Here is a 25,056-nt window from a genome sequence, read left to right as displayed (position 1 = left end):
GCTTGTTTTCTGAATCTTATAGTGTTACCTTGCGACTGATTGCAAATCTTCTCTTGCTGGCTTTTATAGTTTCTAAACAGATTCATCACTATTTTAAAAATCCCCTTTTGGCCGTTAAGGGTAGTCATGATTTATTAGCAACTGAAGCATCTCCTGCTATTTCATATTTAGAGGTCATATTATTTGTCGACATGTGGTGGGATTCCTTGTCAGTAATAATGATAATCACATCTATCTGTCTGAATTCCCAGCGCTGACTGTCTCTGCTATCAAACTGTCTCTCTGATACTTGGAGCCTACGGGCGCTAACAAATTCGAAGCTCCTGCATATCCCACAGAGGTTTGATTGAATTGAGAGCTGGAGACTATGGAAGGCTAACAAAAGCACAGCCACATCAAGACAGCTAGCAGAAGACATTCAAGGAGAAAGGCTTTTTGCGGCTGCCTCTCTAGTTCTTGTTTGCCTGCCTATATTTTAGGTGCATCAAAGTAGGCTAATGACAATATAACCTTCCTGTATCCACCATGACTAATATATTACAATGCATGAGAATCTGTCACATGCAATACAAGAGCCACACAATCTCTTTGAGCCTTCTGTACATAAAAAGGGCTGTGATGTTACCTTTAATTCAGTGCTTTATAAAGGTCTTTTGAGGTTTGACTATGACTTAGGGTTGTGTAAAAGTTGCCAGTCATGGAATACTGGTTATATTTTACATATTGTCAACTCTGTTTGCTGCTTCCCTTGAAACAATAGAAACAGACTTCAATTTCATGTGACCTAACAGCGGTGACACTACGGTATTAAAACAACTGTTTATCAAGGTTTTAGTTCGTTTCAATCAGCTTTAGGAGCTTAACAGCTGAAGGTCAAGATAGCTCTATTCTCTTGTAACTCGTGGGGGAAAATGTAGCACATATTGTGACGCTATATTGTGACTTAAAAACTAAGATGATTCCTGTGTAATGTGGATTATATCTGCTCTGTTAACTCAGGAACTATAAAATGTGCAAATGGCAGTCCACTGCTGGTACAGATCATGTATTATATCTTGAAACTTATATTGAATGGATAAGATGATACCGTAGATATAGTCAACCCTAATTAATACAAATTTCAAGTTACCATAACATTGAAATCAAATTTCAGTAACAGTACAATGAAAAGTATTACACATTTAAAAGTACTGTGCATTTTATTGAAAATACATCTGTAAGCAAACTTTTAAAAAGTATAAATTGTAAATGAACTGCACCTGAAATCTGATCACAGGCATTTTTAAACCACAAAAGCAAGGCACCCTCAACATCAGGTACTGAGCAAATCGGAAACGTGGATGACTTGCATCCACAGTTTGCTGTTCATAGACTTGTATTTTTTCAGAATGGTTGACAAAGTGTTTGCAGGAATGTTGAACTACTTTCTTTTCCTTGTAAGGTGGGGCCAGATCCAGATGCCAGATGTTCTTATGAAGAATTACCACAATTCCGGCTCCTGTGTGCTGTCATTTCTGGTCCTTCCCTAAGCTCCACCCACTACCCTCCCACAGGCATGCATGAAGATTATGCTTAATAAAATATGTTACAAACAAGTGTAACAAAACCTTGCATCCCTTGTGTGTCTAATTTAAAAATCCAAAGACATTCCTGCAGCAATCATTCAAAACAATAAATTGTTGGCCCAATGTTGTCATGAGTGGTGAGTGTGGTAAATAGCTATATTACGCTTTTGAGTTATGGAATTACTAAGCCATGACTTTAGTCTTCAAAGAGGGATGAAGCTCCGCTCAGATCAGAGCCTGGATCGCAGAGCAGATCCCTTTAGTACAACCGACTCCTGAGGCAGCATTGAGCGCTAGAGCGAGTAATGCAGATTTAATGAGAGGGATGAGAATTGCCTTTGAAATATATTTCTAGAAATGTTGAGGGTTTCCCCACAATTTAAATACTTAAATTGAGTTTTGCTATTAAAGTGATGCAGTATTTTCTTTATGGTAATTGTTTATTATTAGCTTAAAAATGTTTAGTAAAATGTGACCAAGAGTGAGTTTTTGGAACATTGATAAATAGAGATGCGAGAGTCTGTGTGATGTATTTAAACACGCAAAATAATTTAGAATCAGTACCATATCATGATTCATTAATAATTAATGTATAATAATTGTGTAAAAAGTTATTGGTAATGTATTTTTATTGACGTATTTATTTGCACAAGGCATAAAGGTCATTTTGCTGTTTTAAGTTTACTGTTTCAATTTAAAATGAAAAGTTAAAACTGTAAGTAGACAGAAACCTAAGTGTGATAACATTAGTAAATAACACAAGTTATGGTGAATTACAAACAAACTCTTTTTCTGTGTTTTGGATACAGCAACGTAGTGCATCCTCCTCTATCTTTGTCCACCCGTTTGCCATTTTTCCACAACATTACTGTGATCTCAGGCTGTATACAAATTTGTCAGCCAGGGTCTTTAAACTATGCGCCAAAAGCGTTCACTTCTCATTGGCCAGTTTCCCTAGTGTGTGCTGCTCCAGGAATGGATTAACATTACGGATCAATGGAGCCTGAATCAGATCCTCGTATTAAAACATTGTCTCATGATCCAGCTCCAGTGATCCCGGATCCGATCCCATTTTCCTTCCCATTAACTTCTACTGACTAGTGACTATACCAATAAATTATCGAAAAATAAAACTTTTAGTACTCCTGCAATGTGAGGGGGACATTTCCCCCATCATTGAAAAAGTGAGGGGAGGCATGTCCCCCGCGTCCCCTATGTAAATTATGCCTATAGCTGAGACACTGAAAAGTTTAAAACTACCATCCATATGAACCAAAACATTTTCTGATTAAGTCTACAAGGGGCAATAGTCTACTTAAGCCTCCTTATGGCATCCACACTATTAAATTAATATAAAGCAAACCTACCTATAAGTGGAACAGAATCAGATGTTGCTGGCATGATCTCAGCTACCAGAAGCATAAACACTGTTAAAGAAAGTAGCACAGTAATCCCTGAAAAAAGAAAGAAAAAATAATAATTTAGAACCAACATGCGTACGGGACCATTTATTAACAGTGTAGACTCTCACTAATCCAAACCAGTTGTGCCATACAAAAATACCTTGCCTAGTTTTATTTTTCTGATACTCTCCCAACTTACATTTCAGTGTAGGTCTCAAAATTCAATTTTAAAACATGGTATCTATTACACAAGGGGCCGGACCAAATCAAACCCTGATCGCTCTTGCGAAAGAGTGTTTATGCGATATCGCTAGTTTCCATATCGCATTTTCTGTACCACGAAACCAAAACTAGCCATTTCCAATCCGCGAAAGGGGCAGAGAGACGTTTCGCAGGAGTAGGAGGGATCGCCGAAAGCAACATGAAAACAGCTGTTGACCAATCCCCAGCCGGTATCTGTGACATTTTGAAGGGGCGGAAACAAGGCGGTAACATGCGAAAAGGCAGGCGAAGACAGCCAGGGCAGAAAAAAACAAAAACAAATCTGTGTTGTACTACTTTTTGTTTGAATATCAGTGAATGAATGCTATTACATACAACTACTACTAGTAGTAATAATAATAAAAATATGTTTAATAATAATAACAATTATCTGCTTTTATTTTTATTGTGTAAAATACGGACGCAAGTTTGAAAGGAAAAACACACACACAATTGGCAATTACCTCGTTTCCATGACGTCTGCAGCATCGTGCTGCATTGTTCTGTCACTGTTATGAAAGCGTACCATATTGTTTTCATGACTTTTGTAAAAAAACGTGCCCTGGCTTGTGTCAGCACCATGAAATGCCAGCATCCTCATACCCGACTGGCACGGTGCTGCCCAGAGTCCTGTTGTGCACAAGGCTGTATAGTAACTGCACAAGAACGAAGATTTTTTTAAAAAAATGGTTAACAAAGAAACTCCGTGTGAGTATTATAAAATTAAAATGCTGATTAAAAAAAACAAAAAAACACTTGGGGGCAAATAGAACATCCAAAAACCAACGTAACACTGTCGCCAGGATCAATACCGGTACATATTATATACAATAAGAAGTCAAATGAAATGCTATCCAGTGCCGTGAAAAAAAAAAAAAAAAGTTGATTGTAGATTTTTAATTTTTTTTTTAAACGTATAGTTGTATTTTATTATTATTATTATTATTATTATTATTATTATTATTATTATTATTATTATTATTATTATTTCTTCTGTCAAAAACCCAAAGCAAATTTAAAAACTTCATCTTGATGCTTCTGAGATGACCTTTATAGGTATTATGTAATTTTGTTATCTACACGGATTTATACGTTTCGTGAGGACCGCTTGCCATGCTGACACGGTATAGCCAGAATGTGCTCCCTTGTACTGGAACGGTGGGCTTGTTCTTACATGCCAAGCTTTTGGGCTTCATAATGTAGGCCAACATGTTGAAGTACTTTATGATAGTAACCAAATGTTTAAAACTAAAAGTTAATATCTTTAAAGCGGTTAAAACATTCATACGTTCTTTATTAGTATTCTAGTTTGTTTACATTTGTTAGCCCTGGGTTTGATCGAAGTTCAATGTAATGGAGCACTGTGCCTTAAGAAATGAATAACTTTGAACACAGGTAGGTGACGTTTCAGATGACGTGTGAATATGTCCACGGACTTGAAAGAAAAAAGTGTACCGTCCGTAGAAAAAATAAGAAAGTAAAAGAAAATATATCTAAAGATAAAAAATATAAAGATAAAATATCTAAAAAGCTTTACCATCACTGAAAGAGACACTGCTTCAAGAAAACCTCTCCATGAGTAGAAAAGAGTTTATTGTTTGTACGTATTAAAGAAATAATATGTATTGCTTTATTAACATTTAACTCGAACCGTGGCAAAAAAAAATAGGCTAAAGAAAACGGTCTTGTGTGTGTTTCGTTTAAGTGTGCATCAAAAACAACATATATTATGATAATAGGAATAATACATATACTAATTCATACTGTAAATTGTTAATTTTAAATTATTCAGTGTTGTGTGCAAGTGTTCTATATGAGGTCAGTGGAGCATCTTGAGGCATTGTACCAAGGACGGCTGGAGTGGGTGGCGTCAGACCAGAAAGGAATACACACAGACAGACGGAGGTGATGAGAAGCTGAGTGCAAATGGTAGCACTCAGCGTTTATTAACAAAGTAAAAGGTTTAAACAGAACACAAAACAGGACACAGCACTTGTAGCCAAAATAAACAGACAGACAAAACGAATTAACACTTAACAAACGGTGCACGGAGACAAACAAACACGGTGAGTACTAAACACTTATTATTATTATTTTCCTTAATTTTATGTTCTCCTTCTCTCTCACCCGTTCTCCACAACCGAACACCCAACCCTGAGTAAGTCAAACGTGCATCTATATATACTGTTGTGCTGGGATTCAATTACTAATTAATTATTCACTTGAATCCCAGCACGTGAATTCATTCTGTGCAACCCTGTGCTCACATACTATACTTTAAATGAACGTGAAGTGATCCCGTGCAGTCCCGTGCCTAAATATAATTATACAATTGAAATACTCGTGCTGCACACACCCATTTATATCCCGTGTACCAATGACTATACACCAACATTTAACACACCACACGCAACATACAACACATAACACACACATGCACACAGGGGCGGGGCACATTGCCACAGGCATGTACTGTTTTTGGGGTTTTTTTGCAAATATGAGGATGTTTAGTGGTTTTTTTTTTACTATTTGCTTAATCTGCAATAGCTTTCGACAAGATCGAAGTTGACTATAAAATCCGGTCCTGTGAAAGTCTTGCGATGTGATTTATAGCTGGAATTGAGCAGATTTGGGCGATAGCAAACCACTCCCCCTTCTCAACCCACTTGTAGTCAACAAGCGATAGCTGCTTTTTGAAGGACGAACAGGACATGTTTTGGTTCCGCGAGATTTCGATTGGAATTTTTCTTGTGTTTTATTACTGCGAATGCTTTCGCGTCCTCGTTCTCTAAGTGCTAACTTTGATTTGGTCCGGCCCTAGGTTAAAGAATGCTCTGTTTACAAGCCTTGCTCTCACATTATCTTGCACTTCCTTGTCCAGTTCACCTGTAGAGTGAAATTGCCCCCACCCCTTTTTTCTGTCAGTAAACAACCAGCTGCTTGCTCTAATGACTAAATGTTTTTGTTTTTGCAGCCAGTAAGATGCTTTGACCTTGAAGGCACTCCACATTTCTGACCTATATAGGCAATGGAAGTGCACTGCTGTTGTACTTTAACCCTATTGAAACTATTTACACTTATGATATTAAACTTTGCATTACATTTCCATTATGGTATTGTGATTTGGATTAGCGAGTCTTTTGAAGCACATGTTACTTAGTCTACTCCAATTATATTACAAACAAAAACATCCCCAGTACCAACTGATTTTTTATTTTTATTTTTTTATACTTAGTACTGTACTACTTTGAGCCCAAATATTCCTATCATATTCCTTGGAATATCTTCTTTTTTTTTTTTTTTAATTTTATTGGAAAAAAGGCCATATGAGCTATGACTAACTCGTTTACCAAGGTGTCCAATAACAATCACGTAAAACACAGGATACAATTTAAAACTCTACACACACACACACACACACACACACACACATAAACACAGAGCTCTTCTTTAAATATTGGAACAACTCATTTTTAAATTGCTGATGGGAGGTCTCTGATCTAAGTCCCATCAGCAATGCATTCCAATCTGAGACTGCAGAAAAGGCAAACGATTTCCTTCCATTTGCACTTTTTACCTTTGGTATTTTAAAATATTTGGTTCCACAAACATTTGGTACAGGTAAACTCCTGGAACAGATTACTCAAGTAAACAGGCAATTTATTAAGCACCGCTTTAAAAAGAACCTGATTCCAGTGAAAGTTCCTTCTATTATCAGGCGACAACAAGTTTAATGACTATAATCATACTGTAGTAGCTGAAAATGTTCATAGTTGCTTAAATATGATGCTTAAATATGAGGGAGATACAATATTGCTTATATCCCTAAACTTTTGTTGATTTTGTATATTAAATACATACTGTGAAACACTTCAATTCTGACAAACTGTGATATCTAAAATATTTTTTATCTCAACTTGTCAATGTTCTAAGAAATTCTAGAAGACTGTTCAAACTATGGGCTACAGCAAAAGGCTTTTCAGAAATTTTATGGTGTCCTCATTAAATATTTGCGATAGGAGATACAAGTTCAGCAAAGAAAGTAGTCATATGGCTTAGAGTCATTGGTTTCCATATATGAAATCCAGTAATAAAAAATACTAGTCTTACCTAGTGATATCTTCTCTCCAGAGTCAGCTGGCAACAGAAACACTAGTAAGGCCAGGCCTGACATGAGAACACAGGGGATAAGAAGGTTCAGACCGTAGTAAAGAGTACGCCTGCGCATTGTTACTGTGAAAGTCACATCAGGATAGGGCTCCTTGCAGCACTCATAATACAGCTCGTTCCTCTTTGCTGGTACACCTGCATACAGGTAGGGAACATAAGTTATATTTATTCAGATGCCCTTATCTTACTATTATATAACAACAATCACACAACAGTCCAGAAGTCCAGTTCTTTTATTTTTATTTTAAAGTAAAATTTCAAGCCAAATTAAAAAGGTTTGGATATTCTTTTTAAACCATATGTAACACTTAAGGAATAAGAATAAGATAATGTACAGTATATGTGAGCATAACTGGGCACCCAGAATACCTACTAAATAAAATGGATAAATGAAGGTAAAAAAAGAAAAGTAACAATGTACCCAATAAAGGTGCCAAACCAAAAGCCAGAAATAAACAGAGCAGAAATTCAAGTGAGGCTTGAAAGTAGTGTTAAGTTATTTGTGTTTGTTTTAACATTTTAATTGGTTTTACTAACAACTAATAATTATGCTAATTATCTTTTGGGGTAAAGAACTAAAAACACAACGTTACAATCTGGCTGTATTAAAACAAAATGAAGAAGCAGCTCTCAAGAGATTCTGTGAAAACGTATTGTGATCCACAACTCCTAATTTCTGGATGGCTGGAGACAAATGGTTTGAGTGTATTGCAAGAACATGTAGATAAGACCCATGTGTTTCAGGGGTACGTATGCTAAGGACACTGAGCCTCAACACATAAGGCAGGTATGAAAATATTCCCTTTCTGCTCACAAAAGGTATCCGAGTGTTGGCCTGTGGATGTACAAGCAGCACAGGTGGTTCTGTGATGGGATGAGAGCAAACCAGTTTATGACAAGTGTTATGTTAATGTTCATTGGTCCCGTTCGATTAATATTTTAGACATAGGAAGACTTACCGCTGTATATGCATTCATTGCCACATAAACCTTTATAAAAGTTTACCACAGTAAATTTGCACAGTGATTTTGCAGTCTTCCCATACCTTTTCCCATGGTTATACTGCATAGTAACAAAAGTCTACTATGGTTTGTCATGTTATATATATATTATGGCGATGTCAAGAAGGACACAAGGCAAGGAGTTCAAGGCTAAACTTTTAATTTTGTTTTAGCTTCAATAACACTATGTAACACAATTTTTGTTCCTGGGTAGTAAGTGTTATTTCCTAATTGCTTATGCCTCAAAAGTATGGAAAATGGCTATTATTCCCCACAAACTTTGCTTTTGTGACCAGGAGTGATATTTTGAAATTTACCTATTTCCAATGAGAAAACGGGCGAATTTGTGTCTTTTCGTTCACATAAAGTCAGAAAAAAACAACATATGAATCCAAATTAACATGTATTTATACTAAAGTAATACAAAAATGACTACAAAAGATTTAGAAGTGAGTAGTTTTTCGAGATTTACGATTATACTGTAAATCACTTTCACGAATCAGCCCTCAAATGTAGTCTCCCATCATGTTCTCGTTATACTGTCCTTCATTGACAGCTCATCCAGGAGCCTCAAAGCCGTGCTGCTCCATAATGGTAACAAGTACCCGTCTCTTCCCCTGGCTCACTCGGTGCACCTCAAAGAGGATTACAACAGCATCAAGACCTTGCTGGACGCCTTGAAGTATGATGAGTACGGCTGGGACCCCCGGAAGGTGCTGATGCCACCACTGCACATAAAATTGGGCCTTATGAAACAATTTGTCAGAGCTCTAGATAAGGAGTCGGCAGCCTTCAAGTACCTTCAAGACTTCTTCCCTAAGCTGTCTGAGGCAAAGGTCAAAGCCGGTGTCTTCGTCGGACCACAGATAAAGAAGATCCTGGAGTGCAATGAATTCCCCAAGAAGCTCACTAGTAAGGAGAAAGCGGCTTGGAACAGCTTTGTCGCAGTGGTTCGGGGCTTCCTGGGCAATCACAAGGCCGAAAATTATGTGGAGCTGGTTGAGACTCTGGTGAAGAACTACGGCACAATGGGCTGCAGGATGTCCCTCAAAGTCCATATCCTTGATGCTCATCTTGATAAATTCAAGGAGAACATGGGAGCGTACTCGGAGGAGCAAGGCGAGCACTTCCACGAGGATATACTGGACTTTGAACGCCGCTACCAAGGACAGTATAACGAGAACATGATGGGAGACTACATTTGGGGGCTGATTCGTGAAAGTGATTTACAGTATAATTGTAAATCTCGAAAAACTACTCACTTCTAAATCTTTTGTAGTCATTTTTGTATTTCTTTAGTATAAATACATGTTAATTTGGAGTCATATGTTGTTTTTTTCTGACTTTATGTGAACAAAAAGACACAAATTCGCCCGTTTTCTCATTGGAAATAGGTAAATTTCAAAATATCACTGTCCTGGTCACAAAAGCAAAGTTTGTGGGGAATAATAGCCAGCTCTCAGCCCCTTTTATAAGAGAGCTGGAGGGAGGCAGTGCCCGTTCCAGCCAATCCAGAACGGACACCTCACCTGGCTGGAATTTCCCTAAATGGCAGCTGGATGGAAATCCCCCAGCTCAGGGGTCTCAGCCCGGGCACTGGAACATTCTGGAAGGAAGGAGGTTTATTCTTTTTCTTTCTTTATTAATTTTTTTATATAACGCCTTTCATAGTGGACCACCATCACAAAGCGTGTTTTACAAGGTACGAGACTAGGGTGTGTGAACTATTCATCAGTTGCAGAGTCACTTACAACAACGTCACACGCAAAAGACGGAGCACAAGGAGGTTAAGTGACTTGCTCAGGGTCAGTGGCTGAGCTGGGATTTGAACCGGGGATCTCCTGGTTACAAGCCCGTTTCCGGGTTGGTGATGAACAGTCAGCACGCTGGCCCCGCCCATCTCTCCAGCCCGCCTCGGGACCTGCCGTTACAATATATATACACACACACACACACACACACACACATACACACACTTTACCATACCTCTATTTACAATTCTTTCTGTGTTTTACCATACTTTCACCATCTTGTATTACACTTTGCTATGCGTTTACCATATTCAACTTTAAAAAGGGAAAGGATAATAACACAGGATCTTTCACCCACTTAGAGAATGGAAGTGCACTTTTACAAAACAGCCTGTCGGTTGGTCTCAAATCTTTTAAAGTAGAAACAACATAAACAACAAAACATAAGCAATGAAATGAACCGAGTAACATGAAGACAAACATGACATTACATCTTTGAGACAGTAATGATCCTGCATTATGCCACTTTGTAATTAGTGAATAAGTACAGGCTGTCACAACGTTCTATAACAATAACACAAGACTCCCAAGGCGGTTCTAAAACCATATTCAGCAGTGATTAAGAACAGCAAAAAAGCCACTGAACACAGGCACTTCACGCTGTAGTCCATATTGCATTCATTTGTGTATTGCTACTCCCAAAGTAATTTCACAGTAAAAGCAACAACTTGATTTTCATAAATTGGTGATTATAGACAACAGGAAAGAACATTTTATTTAATTGACTTGGGACAATGGTGATATTTAAAATAACTAATAAGTGTTTTCTATGTTTGCATTAATATCAGTTTACCACAGGCTTTTCTTTTTCCAGTCCAGATTTTTGGTCCAGATGACATTTCCCCAATTGATGCTTTAAAGAGAAAATAGCTTCAAATGCCATATATTTGTTTTTTTACAGTCCTCTTTATGATGCTTCTAATCAATGAGTGGTTCTTATTTCAATTACTCAAATGTGGTGTCGTTCTTTGATCTGAGTTGAGAAGGAGCTTCCGAGTTGAAGTTGCCAGATTGTCTTTCACCATAGGCATGTACCACAGGTTGATCAACAATGTGTCTGTTTAGGCTAGCGGCACCTAAGGAATCAAATGTCATTATGTATTGCTTTCAGTTTTACATGTAAACACTACCTGTGTGCTAGATGGTATTGGCTCAAACCATTTTCTATTTAAATTTTAAATTTTAAATAGACGGGGCCTCATTTATGATTCCCGTGTGCAGTTCTGTCCCCATCCTATTTACTATTCCCATTTCCATGCGGAAAACAAGGATTTAGCGGATGCAAAATGAAAGGGGTGGAATAGCGCACCCGCCTCATTTACATTGAATTGATGATGTTTACATATGCAAAACAGCATATTAAATACAGATAATGAGCTGCCATACATTCATGAGCTATTCACGGAGGTCTGACAAGGATTTTGCACAGGCAAAAATTACCCAAAAGCTCCGCCGACTGAATGCTGCCGCAAAGCGGAGATCATAGATAGCAGAAGCTGTGTACCGATTTGAAATGGCTGATATTTAAGAAGCTGTGTACCGATTTGAAATGGCTGATATTTAAGAAGCTGTGTACCGATTTGAAATGGCTGATATTTAAGAAGCTGTGTACCGATTTGAAATGGCTGATATTTAAGAAGCTGTGTACCGATTTGAAATGGCTGATATTTAAGAAGCTGTGTACCGATTTGAAATGGCTGATATTTAAGAAGCTGTGTACCGATTTGAAATGGCTGATATTTAAGAAGCTGTGTACCGATTTGAAATGGCTGATATTTAAGAAGCTGTGTACCGATTTGAAATGGCTGATATTTAAGAAGCTGTGTACCGATTTGAAATGGCCCTGTACAGCCATAACGTGCTAATGTGACACTAGGATTTTAAGAACATAAGAAAGTTTACAAACGAAAGGAGGCCATTCGGCCCATCTTGCTCGTTTGGTTGTTAGTAGCTTATTGATCCCAGAATCTCATCAAGCAGCTTCTTGAAGGATCCCAGGGGGTCAGCTTCAACAACATTACTGGGGAGTTGGTTCCAGACCCTCACAATTCTCTGTGTAAAAAAGTGCCTCCTGTTTTCTGTTCTGACTGCCCCTTTATCTAATCTCCATTTGTGACCCCTGGTCCTTGTTTCTTTTTTCAGGTCGAAAAAGTCCCCTGGGTCGACATTGTCAATAACTTTTAGAAGTCTTGTTTGTTGAAGACTGAATAGATTCAATTATTTTAGCGTGTCTGCATACAACATGCCTTTTAAACCCGGGATAATTCTGGTCGCTCTTCTTTGCACTCTTTTTAAAGCAGCAATATCCTTTTTGTAACGAGGTGACCAGAACTGACAACAATATTCTAAATGAGGTCTTACTAATGCATTGTAAAGTTTTAAAATTACTTCCCTTGATTTAAATTCAACAGTTTTCACAATATATCCGAGCATCTTGTTGGCCTTTTTTGGGCTAATTGTAAGTAGACGAAGATAAAAAGAAAATATGCTGAAATAATTTAGTTTCAATTTAAAATAATATTTTATTACGTGTCCTACAACAATGTGAAGCATACAACACATCAGCAGGGCTTGTTTTGTATTACATGTAGGATAAATAGATTGAAAACATACAAATACATATGTGTGTGTGTATATATTGTAAAGGAGACGCTCGCTACACAGGCTGTCTCAGGCTCTTTTCCCTTTAAATTGACCCAAACACAGGAACTTGAAATTCTTTTTTCCAGCGCGGTTGCGCTAATTTTCTTTATTTTTAGACACATACACAAAAAGAAACAAATACAAACAAAAACCTAGCTCCACTCTGGAGTGCTAACTAACTTACAGGAACACCCTGTCTAACCCGGGACAGCTAAGCTGTTTCCCCGTCCTTACAAGAACACAGCAAAAATCGTACACACAGTACCTTTTCCCTTTTAACGACACACAGTCGGGCTCTTCACACAGCAGCAGCCCTGAGCAGACTGACTGCTCTCCTTAAGTACCCTGCACCTGGCTCTAATTTACAATGATAGCCAGGTGCAGGGGATAATTAACAAAAATTAACAATTAAATTAGGGTTTTTCAGCCCATGTCCTTCTGGGAGGTGTAGTCCTGTTTTCACCCCAGACTACACTATCTTACACTTCCTCCCCCATGTGTGAAACACACCGGCCATTCTACGGCCACCTCCCCCCCTAAAACACAACCACCCACCCTCAAGTCCAAAGATTGCCATCTTCTCCCGATCCTTCGGGTGGGCTTGAGGATGGGTTAATTCCTCCGGCGCTTCAGGGTAGGGACGACGACCTGGCGATGAGGGACCCAGACAGGGTGACTGGGGCAAAAGCTGTGCAGGCCGGTGAGCTGTCGGGAGCAGCAGCAGGCAGAGGCTTGAGGCTTGGCCACAGTGCAGCGATGTCTGAGCCGCCAGGGGGAGTACAGCAACAGGCAGGGGGAGCCTAAGTGACGTCTGCCGATTGCGCCACGACGTCTGGGGCTTCAGGGTGAGTGGAGCAGGGGACCAGGTGAGAGACTGTGCCTGGTGGTGCTCTGGACTGATCTTCAGGCCCAACAGCTGGAGGTCCGGGCACTCTGACCAGGTGTCCAGGAGCACAGGTTGCTGGACCGCACTGTTTTGTGGCGGACAAGCTCTCAGGGGTGGAGGTTGAGGCTGTGGTGGCAGTACAGACCTCACCTCCTCCCCCTTGTCTGAAGCCAGTGGTTCTGGAGATGGTAATGGCTCCACTTCCTCTGGCTCCGGGAAGGACTCCTCCTCCTGCTCTGGACATAGCACCAGCTCCTCTGGTGCAGGAGACCGCAGGGCTTCTCTCTCCAACTTCCATCTCTGAAGCAGCAGCTCCAGCTCGTTCGGCTCTCGTTCCGGCAGCCCCCTCTCCAGTCTCCATTTCTTGTTCTGCTCCATTTGAGCAGCAGTGTTTTTATTTATTTGATCAATTAACTCTTTTAAATCCATTTTACTGTGTTTTGAGCCAGAAGGGCACTTCTGACACCATATGTAAAGGAGACGCTCGCTACACAGGCTGTCTCAGGCTCTTTTCCCTTTAAATTGACCCAAACACAGGAACTTGAAATTCTTTTTTCCAGCGCGGTTGCGCTAATTTTCTTTATTTTTAGACACATACACAAAAAGAAACAAATACAAACAAAAACCTAGCTCCACTCTGGAGTGCTAACTAACTTACAGGAACACCCTGTCTAACCCGGGACAGCTAAGCTGTTTCCCCGTCCTTACAAGAACACAGCAAAAATCGTACACACAGTACCTTTTCCCTTTTAACGACACACAGTCGGGCTCTTCACACAGCAGCAGCCCTGAGCAGACTGACTGCTCTCCTTAAGTACCCTGCACCTGGCTCTAATTTACAATGATAGCCAGGTGCAGGGGATAATTAACAAAAATTAACAATTAAATTAGGGTTTTTCAGCCCATGTCCTTCTGGGAGGTGTAGTCCTGTTTTCACCCCAGACTACACTATCTTACAATATATATATATACAGTATATATATATATATATATATACACACACACACACACACACACACACACACACAAATATGAATAATAAGCTAACTAAACTAACAAATAAATACATAAATACAACCTCATAAGATAAGGATACACCTACCCAATACCTGAAGAAAAAAATGTAGCGAAAAATGTAAATATATTCTTAACCTCAAAACAAAAAAACAAAAACAGGTCTGACCTACAAAATTGAACTCGGATCACGAGTTGTAGTCCTGAGAGCTAAACGTTCTACATATACGCAGTATGAAGTAGTGGTTAGGGCTCTGGACTGTTGACTGGAAGGTCCTGGGTTCAATACCAGGACACTGCTGCTGTACCCTTGAGCAATGTATTGCTCCAGTAAAAACGCAACTATATAAATGGGTACCAGCTTTGGAAAAAAGTGTCAGCCAAATAAATACATTATTTTTATTATAAATAGGCGAGAGCACCATAGTGCTGATGAAAAACCCACCCGAATCGACCTTTATTTCTCATACCTTACGAAAAATACCTACCTTCATTCATAAAACCGCCCGGAACACTCGGCTCCGAAGTTCCATTTGGGATGAAAATGATGCACATAATAAAACTAAGTATAACATAATACTACTGAAAAAAACCTACCCAACCGACCTGTAAATACCTTTATTGATCAAACAGTGTTGGAAGCATCGATTGTAAGTCGCCCTGGATAAGGGCGTCTGCTAAGAAATAAATAAATAATAATAATAAAAGAAGCAAATTTCAACTGTTTGACACAATGTTACAATATTCATCACAGTTGTAACTAAACATAGTTAGTACATTTTTCTGTAGGTTCTGTCTGGCTTTAACAAAGTTGGGAGGTTACATTGTAACAATTAATCTTGATTAATCTTGTAACATTGTGTCAAGCAAATGAATTGAGTTCTAATTCTGGTACCTATTTATACAGTTGGGAGACTGTGTGGACCAGTGGTTAAAGAAAAGGGCTTGTAACCAGGAGGTCCCCGGTTCAAATCCCACCTCAGCCACTGACTCATTGTGTGACCCCGAGCAAGTCACTTAACCTCCTTGTGCTCCGTCTTTCGGGGTGAGACATAATTGTAAGTGACTCTGCAGCTGATGCATTGTTCACACACCCTAGTCTCTGTAAGTCGTCTTAGATAAAGGTGTCTGCTAAATAAACAAGTAATAATAATAAATAATAATAACGGTTGGGTTTTTACTGGAGCTAAAACATATCTCCCCCCCCCCAGTGCTTTTAAATTGTTTCTACATTATGTTTGTTGACCCCAAGCACATTTATCTGTATTTTAGTTAGTTTGTCATACATATATATATATATACACACACACACACACACACACACACACAGGCTTAAACAGTACAATAGTAAAATCAAAAGAATAACTAGCAGGCTATTTATTGTGTGTCTATCCTACATGCAATACAGTGCAAAACAAACCATGCTGTTGCTTTGTAGGCTTTACATTGTTGTAGGACACGTAGATAATAAAATATTATTTTCAATTGAAACTAAGTTATTTCAGCATATTTTCTTCTATCTCTCCCTCATATTTTTTTCAATGGTACACAATTCCAATCCCATTTTTGGTAATACTGTCATTCTGCTGTTTTTTTTTTTTTTTTGTCCAGGTATTATGCAAGTTATGGCATTAATTTCCTCACTCTTATGAAGGCTGAAACACCTTACCTACTAAGTCCCATTCTCCATTTGGAATGTATGTGGAAATGTCCACTTCCAGCATCTGGAGATCAAGAAGCCAACCATTGTGTGTCCAGGAACCAAATTTCAGATCACACTTTTGTACATCAAAGGGAAACCAGCGGACATCAATATAGCAGGTACTCTTCAGAATGCCTAGATTTTAACAACATAAAAAAGTTATACAACTGAAATATTAAAAAAAGATTATATAAAAGCTGTAGAGAAATTGCTTCATGTTGTGTATTTTAAATGTTAATTGCAACTTAATATGGGTATAAATGAGCCATCTAAATACAGGGTTATATGATGGCTAACAGATGTGTAAGAGGGAATATCGAAACAAGTAGAAGTGAACTGCTTTACTCTTAATATATAAAGTCCCAATTAAGAGTTCTCTTTATGACTAGCATTTATTTAGTTCATTGTTATTTTCATTGAAAAGCCATTAGTGGCAGAGGCATGTGGCCAGTCCGTTGTGATGTCTCGGTTTTGAATTTATTGTGAGTTCACCATTTTAAAGAACCCTTTCAGTTGAAGAAAATACCAAAAGGAGCCTGAGGTATGCTTTTTTAAACCAGGTGATGTCAACTGTACTGATATTGAGAAAAAAAATGGTAGAAACTACAATATGGTAAGGTTGATGTCAGGAATGGCGTTTATGATGTGTGATGGCTTATCCTTGGATGTCTAACTGCCAATAGGTAATGATTTCTTGTTTTTGCTATTTCTTACATCCAATAGGGGCAGAGTTTTACTAATGGTGTCTTCTTGAAGCTTGATGCTTTCTATGGTATTGGGTGTTGCTCTCTCAGTTACTTTTATATTTTTAAAACAAGAAACAGATCAACTCCCCAACCAGATTTGATTTCCATTACACAAGAGTAGATGTTATGATTTCCATTACACGAGAGTAGATGTTAAAACTTCATGCTGATTTGAACTCGGCTCTCGCCAAGATAAGCACCAACTAAGACGTAGCTTTACAGTAAACTAATGTGATCCATATGCGTCTAAATCCATTTACGTTTCCTTCCATATGATGATGTAGATATCCTTCTGACTGGTGTTAATGGCTGAAGTGTAATGCTGGCTCCAGGGATCAGCTTATTTTGCCTCCCTGGCGCATCAGCACACACAACGGCTGCGATGCTGGCTCCGGGGATCAACCAAAGTGCGGCCTCCCCAGCGCATCAGCATGACAACCGTCTGGATTGAGCTAAGTAGGGTACATCTCTGGGGTTTTCAAGTGGGCACCTTCCATCCTCAGTGTTTCGTCGACTAGCCCACGACACCTCAAGAGGGCTCGACGGTGATTCTGGCGTCCCAGCATCACCCCCCTCCGTCCCCCACTCAACTCAGCCCAGCTTACTTACCTGTCCCCAGCCAGAATCTTTCCGTCTCAACCACAGCCAGTTGCTGCTCCTCTCTGCTGCTTCAGATAAGTTCTTCACTGTGCGACGCAACTCTTGGCCACTGAATCCGACGTCTCTGAGAAACCGGGTTGTAGAGTGTGCCACAAATCCTCGACAACCCACTTCCACTGGGTAAACCCGAACTCTCCATCCTCGCTGTTCCGCTTCAGTGGCTAGTTGAGCATACCGCAGTTTCTTCCTCTCATACGCCTCATCTACAGCATCCTCCCATGGCACTGTTAACTCTACCAGGTGAACAAGGCGTGCTGATCCAGACCACAAGACAATATCTGGTCGAAGGTTAGTGGTGGCAATCTCAGGTGGAAAAATAAGCCGTTGACCAACATCTGCCAGCATTTTCCAGTCTCTAGCAGCTTCCAGTTGTCCTGGGCGAGGATTGGTTTTAACACCTTTTCTTGGTGGTTGCTCTCCTGGGTGGAGGAATGTTGTCTTTTGTGTGTAATGTTTTGATGGAACAGGTGGCAACTTATTGGTCATGTTACGCTTGTCTTCCAATGCTAAGGCCAAACATCGCAGCACCTGGTCATGGCGCCAAGTAAACCGTCCTTGGCTAAGAGCCACCTTACATCCTGTCAAAATGTGCCTTAATGTTGCAGGTGATGAACACAAAGGACATGAGGGATCCTCTCCTACCCAGAGGTTTAGGTTCTGTGGTGATGGGAGAACATCATATGTTGACCTGATGAGGAAACTGATCCTGCTCTGTTCCATTGACCATAGGTCTTGCCAGCCAATCTTGCGTTGTTCCACACTCTCCCATCTCATCCATTCTCCCTGTTTGGCCTGGGAAATGGCCTTTATACACCTCATCCTCTCCTCCTGCTTTTGCACCTCGTTGACTACCAGCTTCCTTCTTTGAGCTGGGGCCGCCTTGTGCCATGTAGGAGGAGTTGAACTGAGACCGACCCCCTCTTCCATGCTGAACTTGCCCCATGATATCACCAATTCGAAGGGCAGACTTTGCATCTTCCACAGCGTTCTTTGCCACCCACTTTCTTCCAGTTTTCAACACAGGTGCTGCCTCCCTTACGCATTTGTCGCGTGACTCTACTAATGCAATTTCCAGTCTGACCTTGGCACACTTAAACTCCTCAGTTAGGGCGGAGACTGGTAGCTGCAGTATTCCTTTACCATAAAGTCCCACTCTGCTGAGGCAGCGTGGAACTCCCAACCATTTCCTGATATATGAACTGATTAAAGCTTCCAGCTTCTCTACTGTTGTCAAAGAAACCTCGTACACAGTCAGTGGCCACAGCAACCTCGGCAGTACACCAAACTGAAAGCATCAGAGTTTTAGTTTGCCTTGGTAAAGTGCTGCTGTCTATGCTCTTCAACCCTTCCACTGCTTGTTGTCTAACTTCTCCTACACGAACTGTATCCTTTAGATCCCCGTCGTACCATCTCCTAAGACTCTTCACTGGCTTCTCAGACACTGTTGGTATTGCCTCACCATTAATGAAGAATGTTTTATCTACTACTTTGCCTTTAATTATAGAGATGCTCCTTGATTTAGTGGGCTTGAATTGCATTCGTGCCCATTCAATGTTATTGGTTAATTTGCCCAATAATCGATTAGTGCAGGCTGCTGTTGAAGTCATGGTTGTCATGTCATCCATGTATGCTCGAATTGGTGGTAGTCGCATTCCAGAAGCCAAGCGCTCTCCTCCTACTACCCATTTTGATGCCCTAATGATTACTTCCATTGCCATGGTAAAAGCCAGTGGAGAAATGGTGCATCCTGCCATTATTCCAACTTCTAGGCATTGCCATGTAGTGCTGAATTCTGAAGTTGAAAAACTAAAATTGCAAATCTCCAAAGTAGGCTTTCACTAACTTTGTTATTGTCATCGGTACACTGAAAAAATCAAATGCTGCCCAAAGAAGTTCATGTGGCACTCAACCATATGCATTAGCCAAATCCAGGAATGTCACATGAAGCTCCTTCCTCTCCTTTTTAGCTGACTGAATCTGTTGCCAGATCACATTGATGTGTTCTAACCATTAGGCCCTGGAGATGATGAAGCCCTTGCTTTTTTCACAGATTGCTCTACTTCTTTCCACTTAGGTGCACAGTCCTCCATTTGGTATTCTGGTGGATTGATAGGTGGGATGTCTGAAGGAATTGACATAGGCTCCTGCCTTTTTGAATCTGTATGTGTTTCCTCCAAGTATCTCTCCAGCTCAAACTTAGATGCTTTTAGTGTGCCATTCTTCTCACTGGTGAATAACTTCTTTACAAATTTGAATGGGTCTGTGACAGGGTAGCGTCGTGGGCCCAGGTGGTATTGGGCGGGCAAAGAGACTCAGAGACAAGGAAACTGCAGTTAAAGCGCTGCTGCACAGTTTAATAACAAAAGGAAATCAAAACACTGCTCACAGAGCAAAAATAAAACAGTTAAACAAACACAAAACTGTTCAGGCTGGGCAGAGCCTTCACTGAACTTGCACCTTTACCAAAAATACAGCAACACACCACCAAACTATTCACTCAGCAACTCTCACCACCAAACAAAGGATTTTCTTTTTTTATAGCATGTGGCTGGAGCCTAATTATCAATTATTCAATTAGCTCCAGCCACATTCTCACATGTATTTTGGCAGGGATAGGAAATTAACCCCATCCCTGCCAACCACCACCAAATCACCACACAACAATATTTACAGGCAGGGCTCTGCCCTGCTACAGGGTCTTTATAAAAGTTAGTTCTAGCACGCTCCTTCTTTTTGACCCTTTGTAAGAGATTGAGTCCCTCCTTCTGACTTTGTTCTGCTCTTCTCCATTGCTTCCTCAGCTGTCTCCTTTCTGTAACTAAGCGTTCAATCTCCTGCTGCCGTCTAGACTTTCCAGGAATAGTTTGTACTTTTTCCTTCCTTTTTTCAACTCCAAACCTCTCACTTCCATATGCGTAGATGATGTCCCCAAATTTATCCAGCTTCTTTTCAACTGTTTCACTTAACCTTTCCAATGCAAAGCAGAGATCTGTGTTTACTGTGTCCCATGCAGTTCTCACAAGCTCTTGGCCATTTAACTCCAGGCTTGTGCCCACTGAGGTTCTTTTCTCTCTTGTGCTGGTTTGTCTGACCAGGTTCACAAGGATCATTAGGTTCATCACTAACTGTGTCCATGCAAGTCCTCCTCACGTCTATGACGGGTGCTGATATCCTGCAAACTGTGGTTTGCTTCCTGTCGCTGGATTTCATTCGACTGACTTGACTGACTTCGTAAGAAGTACTGATCAATGCGAGGCCCTTGTCCCTTCTCCCTCAAGCATTTCATCTCCCTTGATGAATCTTCAAACCCCTGACCGTTGTCGCCTTGCTCCAGCCACAGACACAAACCTGGAGTTCTATGTCTTTGCTAACTGCAGATCTTGAACTAGTCTTTTGTGAAGTACTCTCCATACTGATATCCATTTCCGTTCCTAAGTCGTTAACCGTGTTGTCCAACGTTGAGTCATCTTCTGCCCCCGCTCTCGCAGACTCTAGGGGTATTTTTCTCTTTAATTTCTTAGAAGCCTTGGGCGGGTGTCTCCAGCATCCTGTAAACACAGAGTTGGATACTGCTGACAAGGGTAGCTAACCCTTGCCAGCCCCAATGTTTAACACAGCACATTAAGAAATCAATTTTTGTGCTATGAAGGAATCTTAATAGAAACATTTAACAAATAATTACATTTAACCATCTGTGATACAAAAAAAACCCACAGATGACCAGTAAAATGCTCCAGTTCAGCTGATGTAAACCCAGATAGAATTAAACAAATATATTCCTATAGCAGGGTTGCGGCAGGAAAGAGACTCAGAGACTTATGAACTGCAGTGAAAAGTGCTGCATGCGCACTTTAATAAACAACATAACACAAATAACAAACAAAAGGACATAAGGACCAAAATAAAGGTTTAACAAAACACCACAAATCTTGTCCAGGTTAGGCTGAGCCTTCACTGAACTTTTACAAGATCACACGATCACAAGATCACAAGATCACAAGAAACACTCACCTACTCCCTCTCCACAACCACAGGCTTTCTGCCTGCTTTATGCAGGTGGCCATTCCCCAATTAGCACCAATCTGCATTAACTGGTGAGTGGCCACACCTGTGGTTGCTGGCAGAGACATTAACTCCGTCTCTGCCACACACCTCTCCTCATATGCGTAGCACACGTGGACTCCACACAGGCAGGTACAACAAGTAGTCTCCCTCTAGAGGTGGAGGCGGAAGTGAAAGATAGTCTCCCTCTAGCAGTGGAGGCAGGAGTGGCATGTAGTCTCCCTCTATGGAGACTCTGGAGACTGGTGCGGTTCTCCCTTGGTCGCTGGAGACTGGTGCAGCTCTCCCTCGGTCACTGGACTCTCAGCCTTATCCTTCTTGGGCTCTGGACACGCGGACTCCCCCCTTCTGGATGCTGGACATGGCGATGTTGCTGGGCTTAGCGGACGTGGACATACAACTAGTTTTTTTGCCTGGCTCCCCTCAGCAGCAAGTGCAATGCCTGCTGAGGTTTGCCCAGCTGTTGTCCTGTAGACTCCGAAGCCAGCGGTGCTTCTTCCTCTTGCGCTGGAGACAGCGGGGCTCCTCCCTCTCACGCTGGAGACAGTGGGGCTCCTCCCTCTCGCACTGGAGAGAGTGGGGCTCCTCCCTCTCATGCTGGGGAATGTGGGGCTCCTCCCTCTCGCGCTGGAGACAGCGGGGCTCCTCCCTCTCACGCTGGAGACAGCGGGGCTCCTCCATCTCGCGCTGGAGACAGTGGGGCTCCTCCCTCTCGCGCTGGAGACAGTGGGGCTCCTCCCTCTCGCGCTGGAGAGAGTGGGGCTCCTCCCTCTCGCGCTGGAGAGAGTGGGGCTCCTCCCTCTCGCGCTGGAGAGAGTGGGGCTCCTCCCTCTCGCGCTGGAGAGAGTGGGGCTCCTCCCTCTCGCGCTGGAGACAGTGGGGCTCCTCTCTCTCACGCTGCAGAGAGTGGGGCTCCTCCCTCTCGCGCTGGAGAGAGTGGGGCTCCTCCCTCTCGTGCTGGAGAGAGTGGGGCTCCTCCCTCTCGTGCTGGAGAGAGTGGGGCTCCTCCCTCTCGCGCTGAAGAGAGTGGGGCTCCTCCCTCTCTGCGCTCCATAGGCCAGATACCAACCTTGGTCCTCCAAGCCAGCAAGGAGGGCGTCCAGACCATCCCAGGTGACTTGAGAGGCATAGAAGTCCGTCTCTGGCTTTCGGGCCGGCAGCTGGTCTTGGGCCTTTAGGCGGCCACTCATCAGCCGACTCCCTCATCTCTATGGTACGCCCCCATAAAGCATGGGTCTTCGTAGAGGCACTCTTTCGTGATGTGTCCAAACTCCCCGCAGGCTATGCACCATGGGGCGCCTTCAGTCTGCTACCACCATTGCTCCTCGTGCCAGTCTTTATTAGAATCCATAAAAAAAGAGTCTCCCACTTCTTACACCATATGTTGCAGGGTAACGGCAGGAAAGAGACGACTCAGAGACTTATGAACTGCAGTGAAAAGCACTGGATGCACACTTTAATAAATAAAATAACACAAATATCAAACAAAAGGGCACAAAATAAAGGTTTAGCAAAACATGACCTACTTCCTTTCCACAACCACAGACTTTCTGCCTGCTTTATGAAGGTGGCCACTCCCCAATTAGCATCAATCTGCACTAACTGGAGAGTGGCCACACCTGTGGTTGCTGGCAGACATTAACCCTGTATCTGCCACAATTCCCTCTGAATTTCTTTTTAAAATGCTTTCAATTAACATTTTACATCTTAAATGGCAATACTGTCCTCGGGGAGCATTCCCTGGATATGGAGATAAGAACTTAAGAAAGTTTACATACGATGCATTGCTATTCTCCTCAGGGAGCATTCCCTTGGTATGATTATACATTGCTATTCTCCTCAGGGAGCATTCTCTTGGTATGATTATACATTGCTATTCTCCTCAGGGAGCATTCTCTTGATATGATTATACATTGCTATTCTCCTCAGGGTGCATTCTCTTGATATGGTTATAGACTGCTAGTGCAAACCTAGCCATAAGGAGGAGTCCCCGCCATAATAAATTGATTCCAAATCACTGGGTCTAACTATTTAAAAGACCTAAAAGAAAGTTACTTACCTGGTGGGATGTACTGACATGCCCCAGATGAATTTACAAGGACATTTGTGTGGAAGGTTGCATCAAATCGTTCATCTGCACTGAAATTAGAAGAAAAAAATGTGCGGTTGGTTCTAAAGGGCATGAATACAATTCATTCTTTGATACAGTAAAATATGTTTATACTTTATATGAAAACACGACATAGTATCAGTATCAGTTTGCAAATGTATCAGGACCATTATGCTATATTGGGTTCCAATTCCATTTTCAATGATCTGGAAACAGGGTTCTTTTCTATATATGTCTATATTTAACACTTTGAATTTTACCAGCTAGCCACACAGCTTATTTTTGTTTTCTTATTATTATTATTCACCAAGGTAAATGTGTACAGCTTTTTTTAGTATGTTACACAATTCACTGAAAATAAATTAACTTGATTCTGATACTGCGGCGTATGTATAGACAATGGTACTAAAGCTATAACATATATTTCCAAAGCTAGTAAGTACAAGCTGTACAAAATGGATTGCGTTTCACAGCATATTTGTCTTGGTTTTTTTGTCGATGACATCTGTTTTATATTCAAGAGAATCAGAACCACGAGAGATCTGGTTGCAGTGTCTCAATGTCACTGTTATAGATGAGATGCTTGATCGATCATGCGGCAGTTTGTCTGCATCCCAGGAGCCACCAGATATGGAAGTGTCTGTGCTAGCCTCAGTTGACTGAAAATTAAACAAAATACTGCAACAGATGTAACCCAAAATAGTACGACTGCTTTATGGGAACAGTTGTGTGAGAATATCAATCAAAATAAGCAAGGACATAAACCTTACTGGGATGAAAAAAGCTGAAGTTTAATTATTTTTTATTTGAGAAAATAAAAATTCCCCCCTTACCCCAAAAGCTTGTAGCAGTTTTGGCAAAATGAAATTGTGGAAAAAACTACCCTGTGGTAATTAAAATTCTAAACAAACATGCCATTTAAATGTTTTTTTAAGGTCTCCATCTTTACTTCAGTTGGACTAAATAGTAATAAATAAGGCAGCAAGCTGACTCTGACATTGGCATTGACACAACAGAATGAG

The 25,056-nt window shown here is 40.9% G+C and overlaps 1 protein-coding gene across 1 annotated transcript in view; it reads right to left on the bottom strand.

Moving 5' to 3' along the window:
• The window catches only part of LOC117420432 (neuronal acetylcholine receptor subunit alpha-7-like), a 75,318-nt gene that overhangs the window by 8,820 nt on the left and 41,442 nt on the right, over positions 1 to 25,056 (bottom strand). Inside the window, exons 5-8 of the mRNA XM_034906531.2 lie at positions 23,984 to 24,063; positions 16,424 to 16,591; positions 7,340 to 7,534; positions 2,933 to 3,019 (exon numbers count right to left, since the gene is read on the bottom strand). Of these exons, the coding sequence (XP_034762422.2) occupies positions 2,933 to 3,019; positions 7,340 to 7,534; positions 16,424 to 16,591; positions 23,984 to 24,063 (530 nt within the window). The remainder of the gene's footprint in view (positions 1 to 2,932; positions 3,020 to 7,339; positions 7,535 to 16,423; positions 16,592 to 23,983; positions 24,064 to 25,056) is intronic.

This window comes from Acipenser ruthenus, chromosome 1 (assembly GCF_902713425.1).
Source record: "Acipenser ruthenus chromosome 1, fAciRut3.2 maternal haplotype, whole genome shotgun sequence".
NCBI lineage: Eukaryota > Metazoa > Chordata > Actinopteri > Acipenseriformes > Acipenseridae > Acipenser > Acipenser ruthenus.
This window is presented reverse-complemented; position numbering and strand designations above follow the sequence as displayed.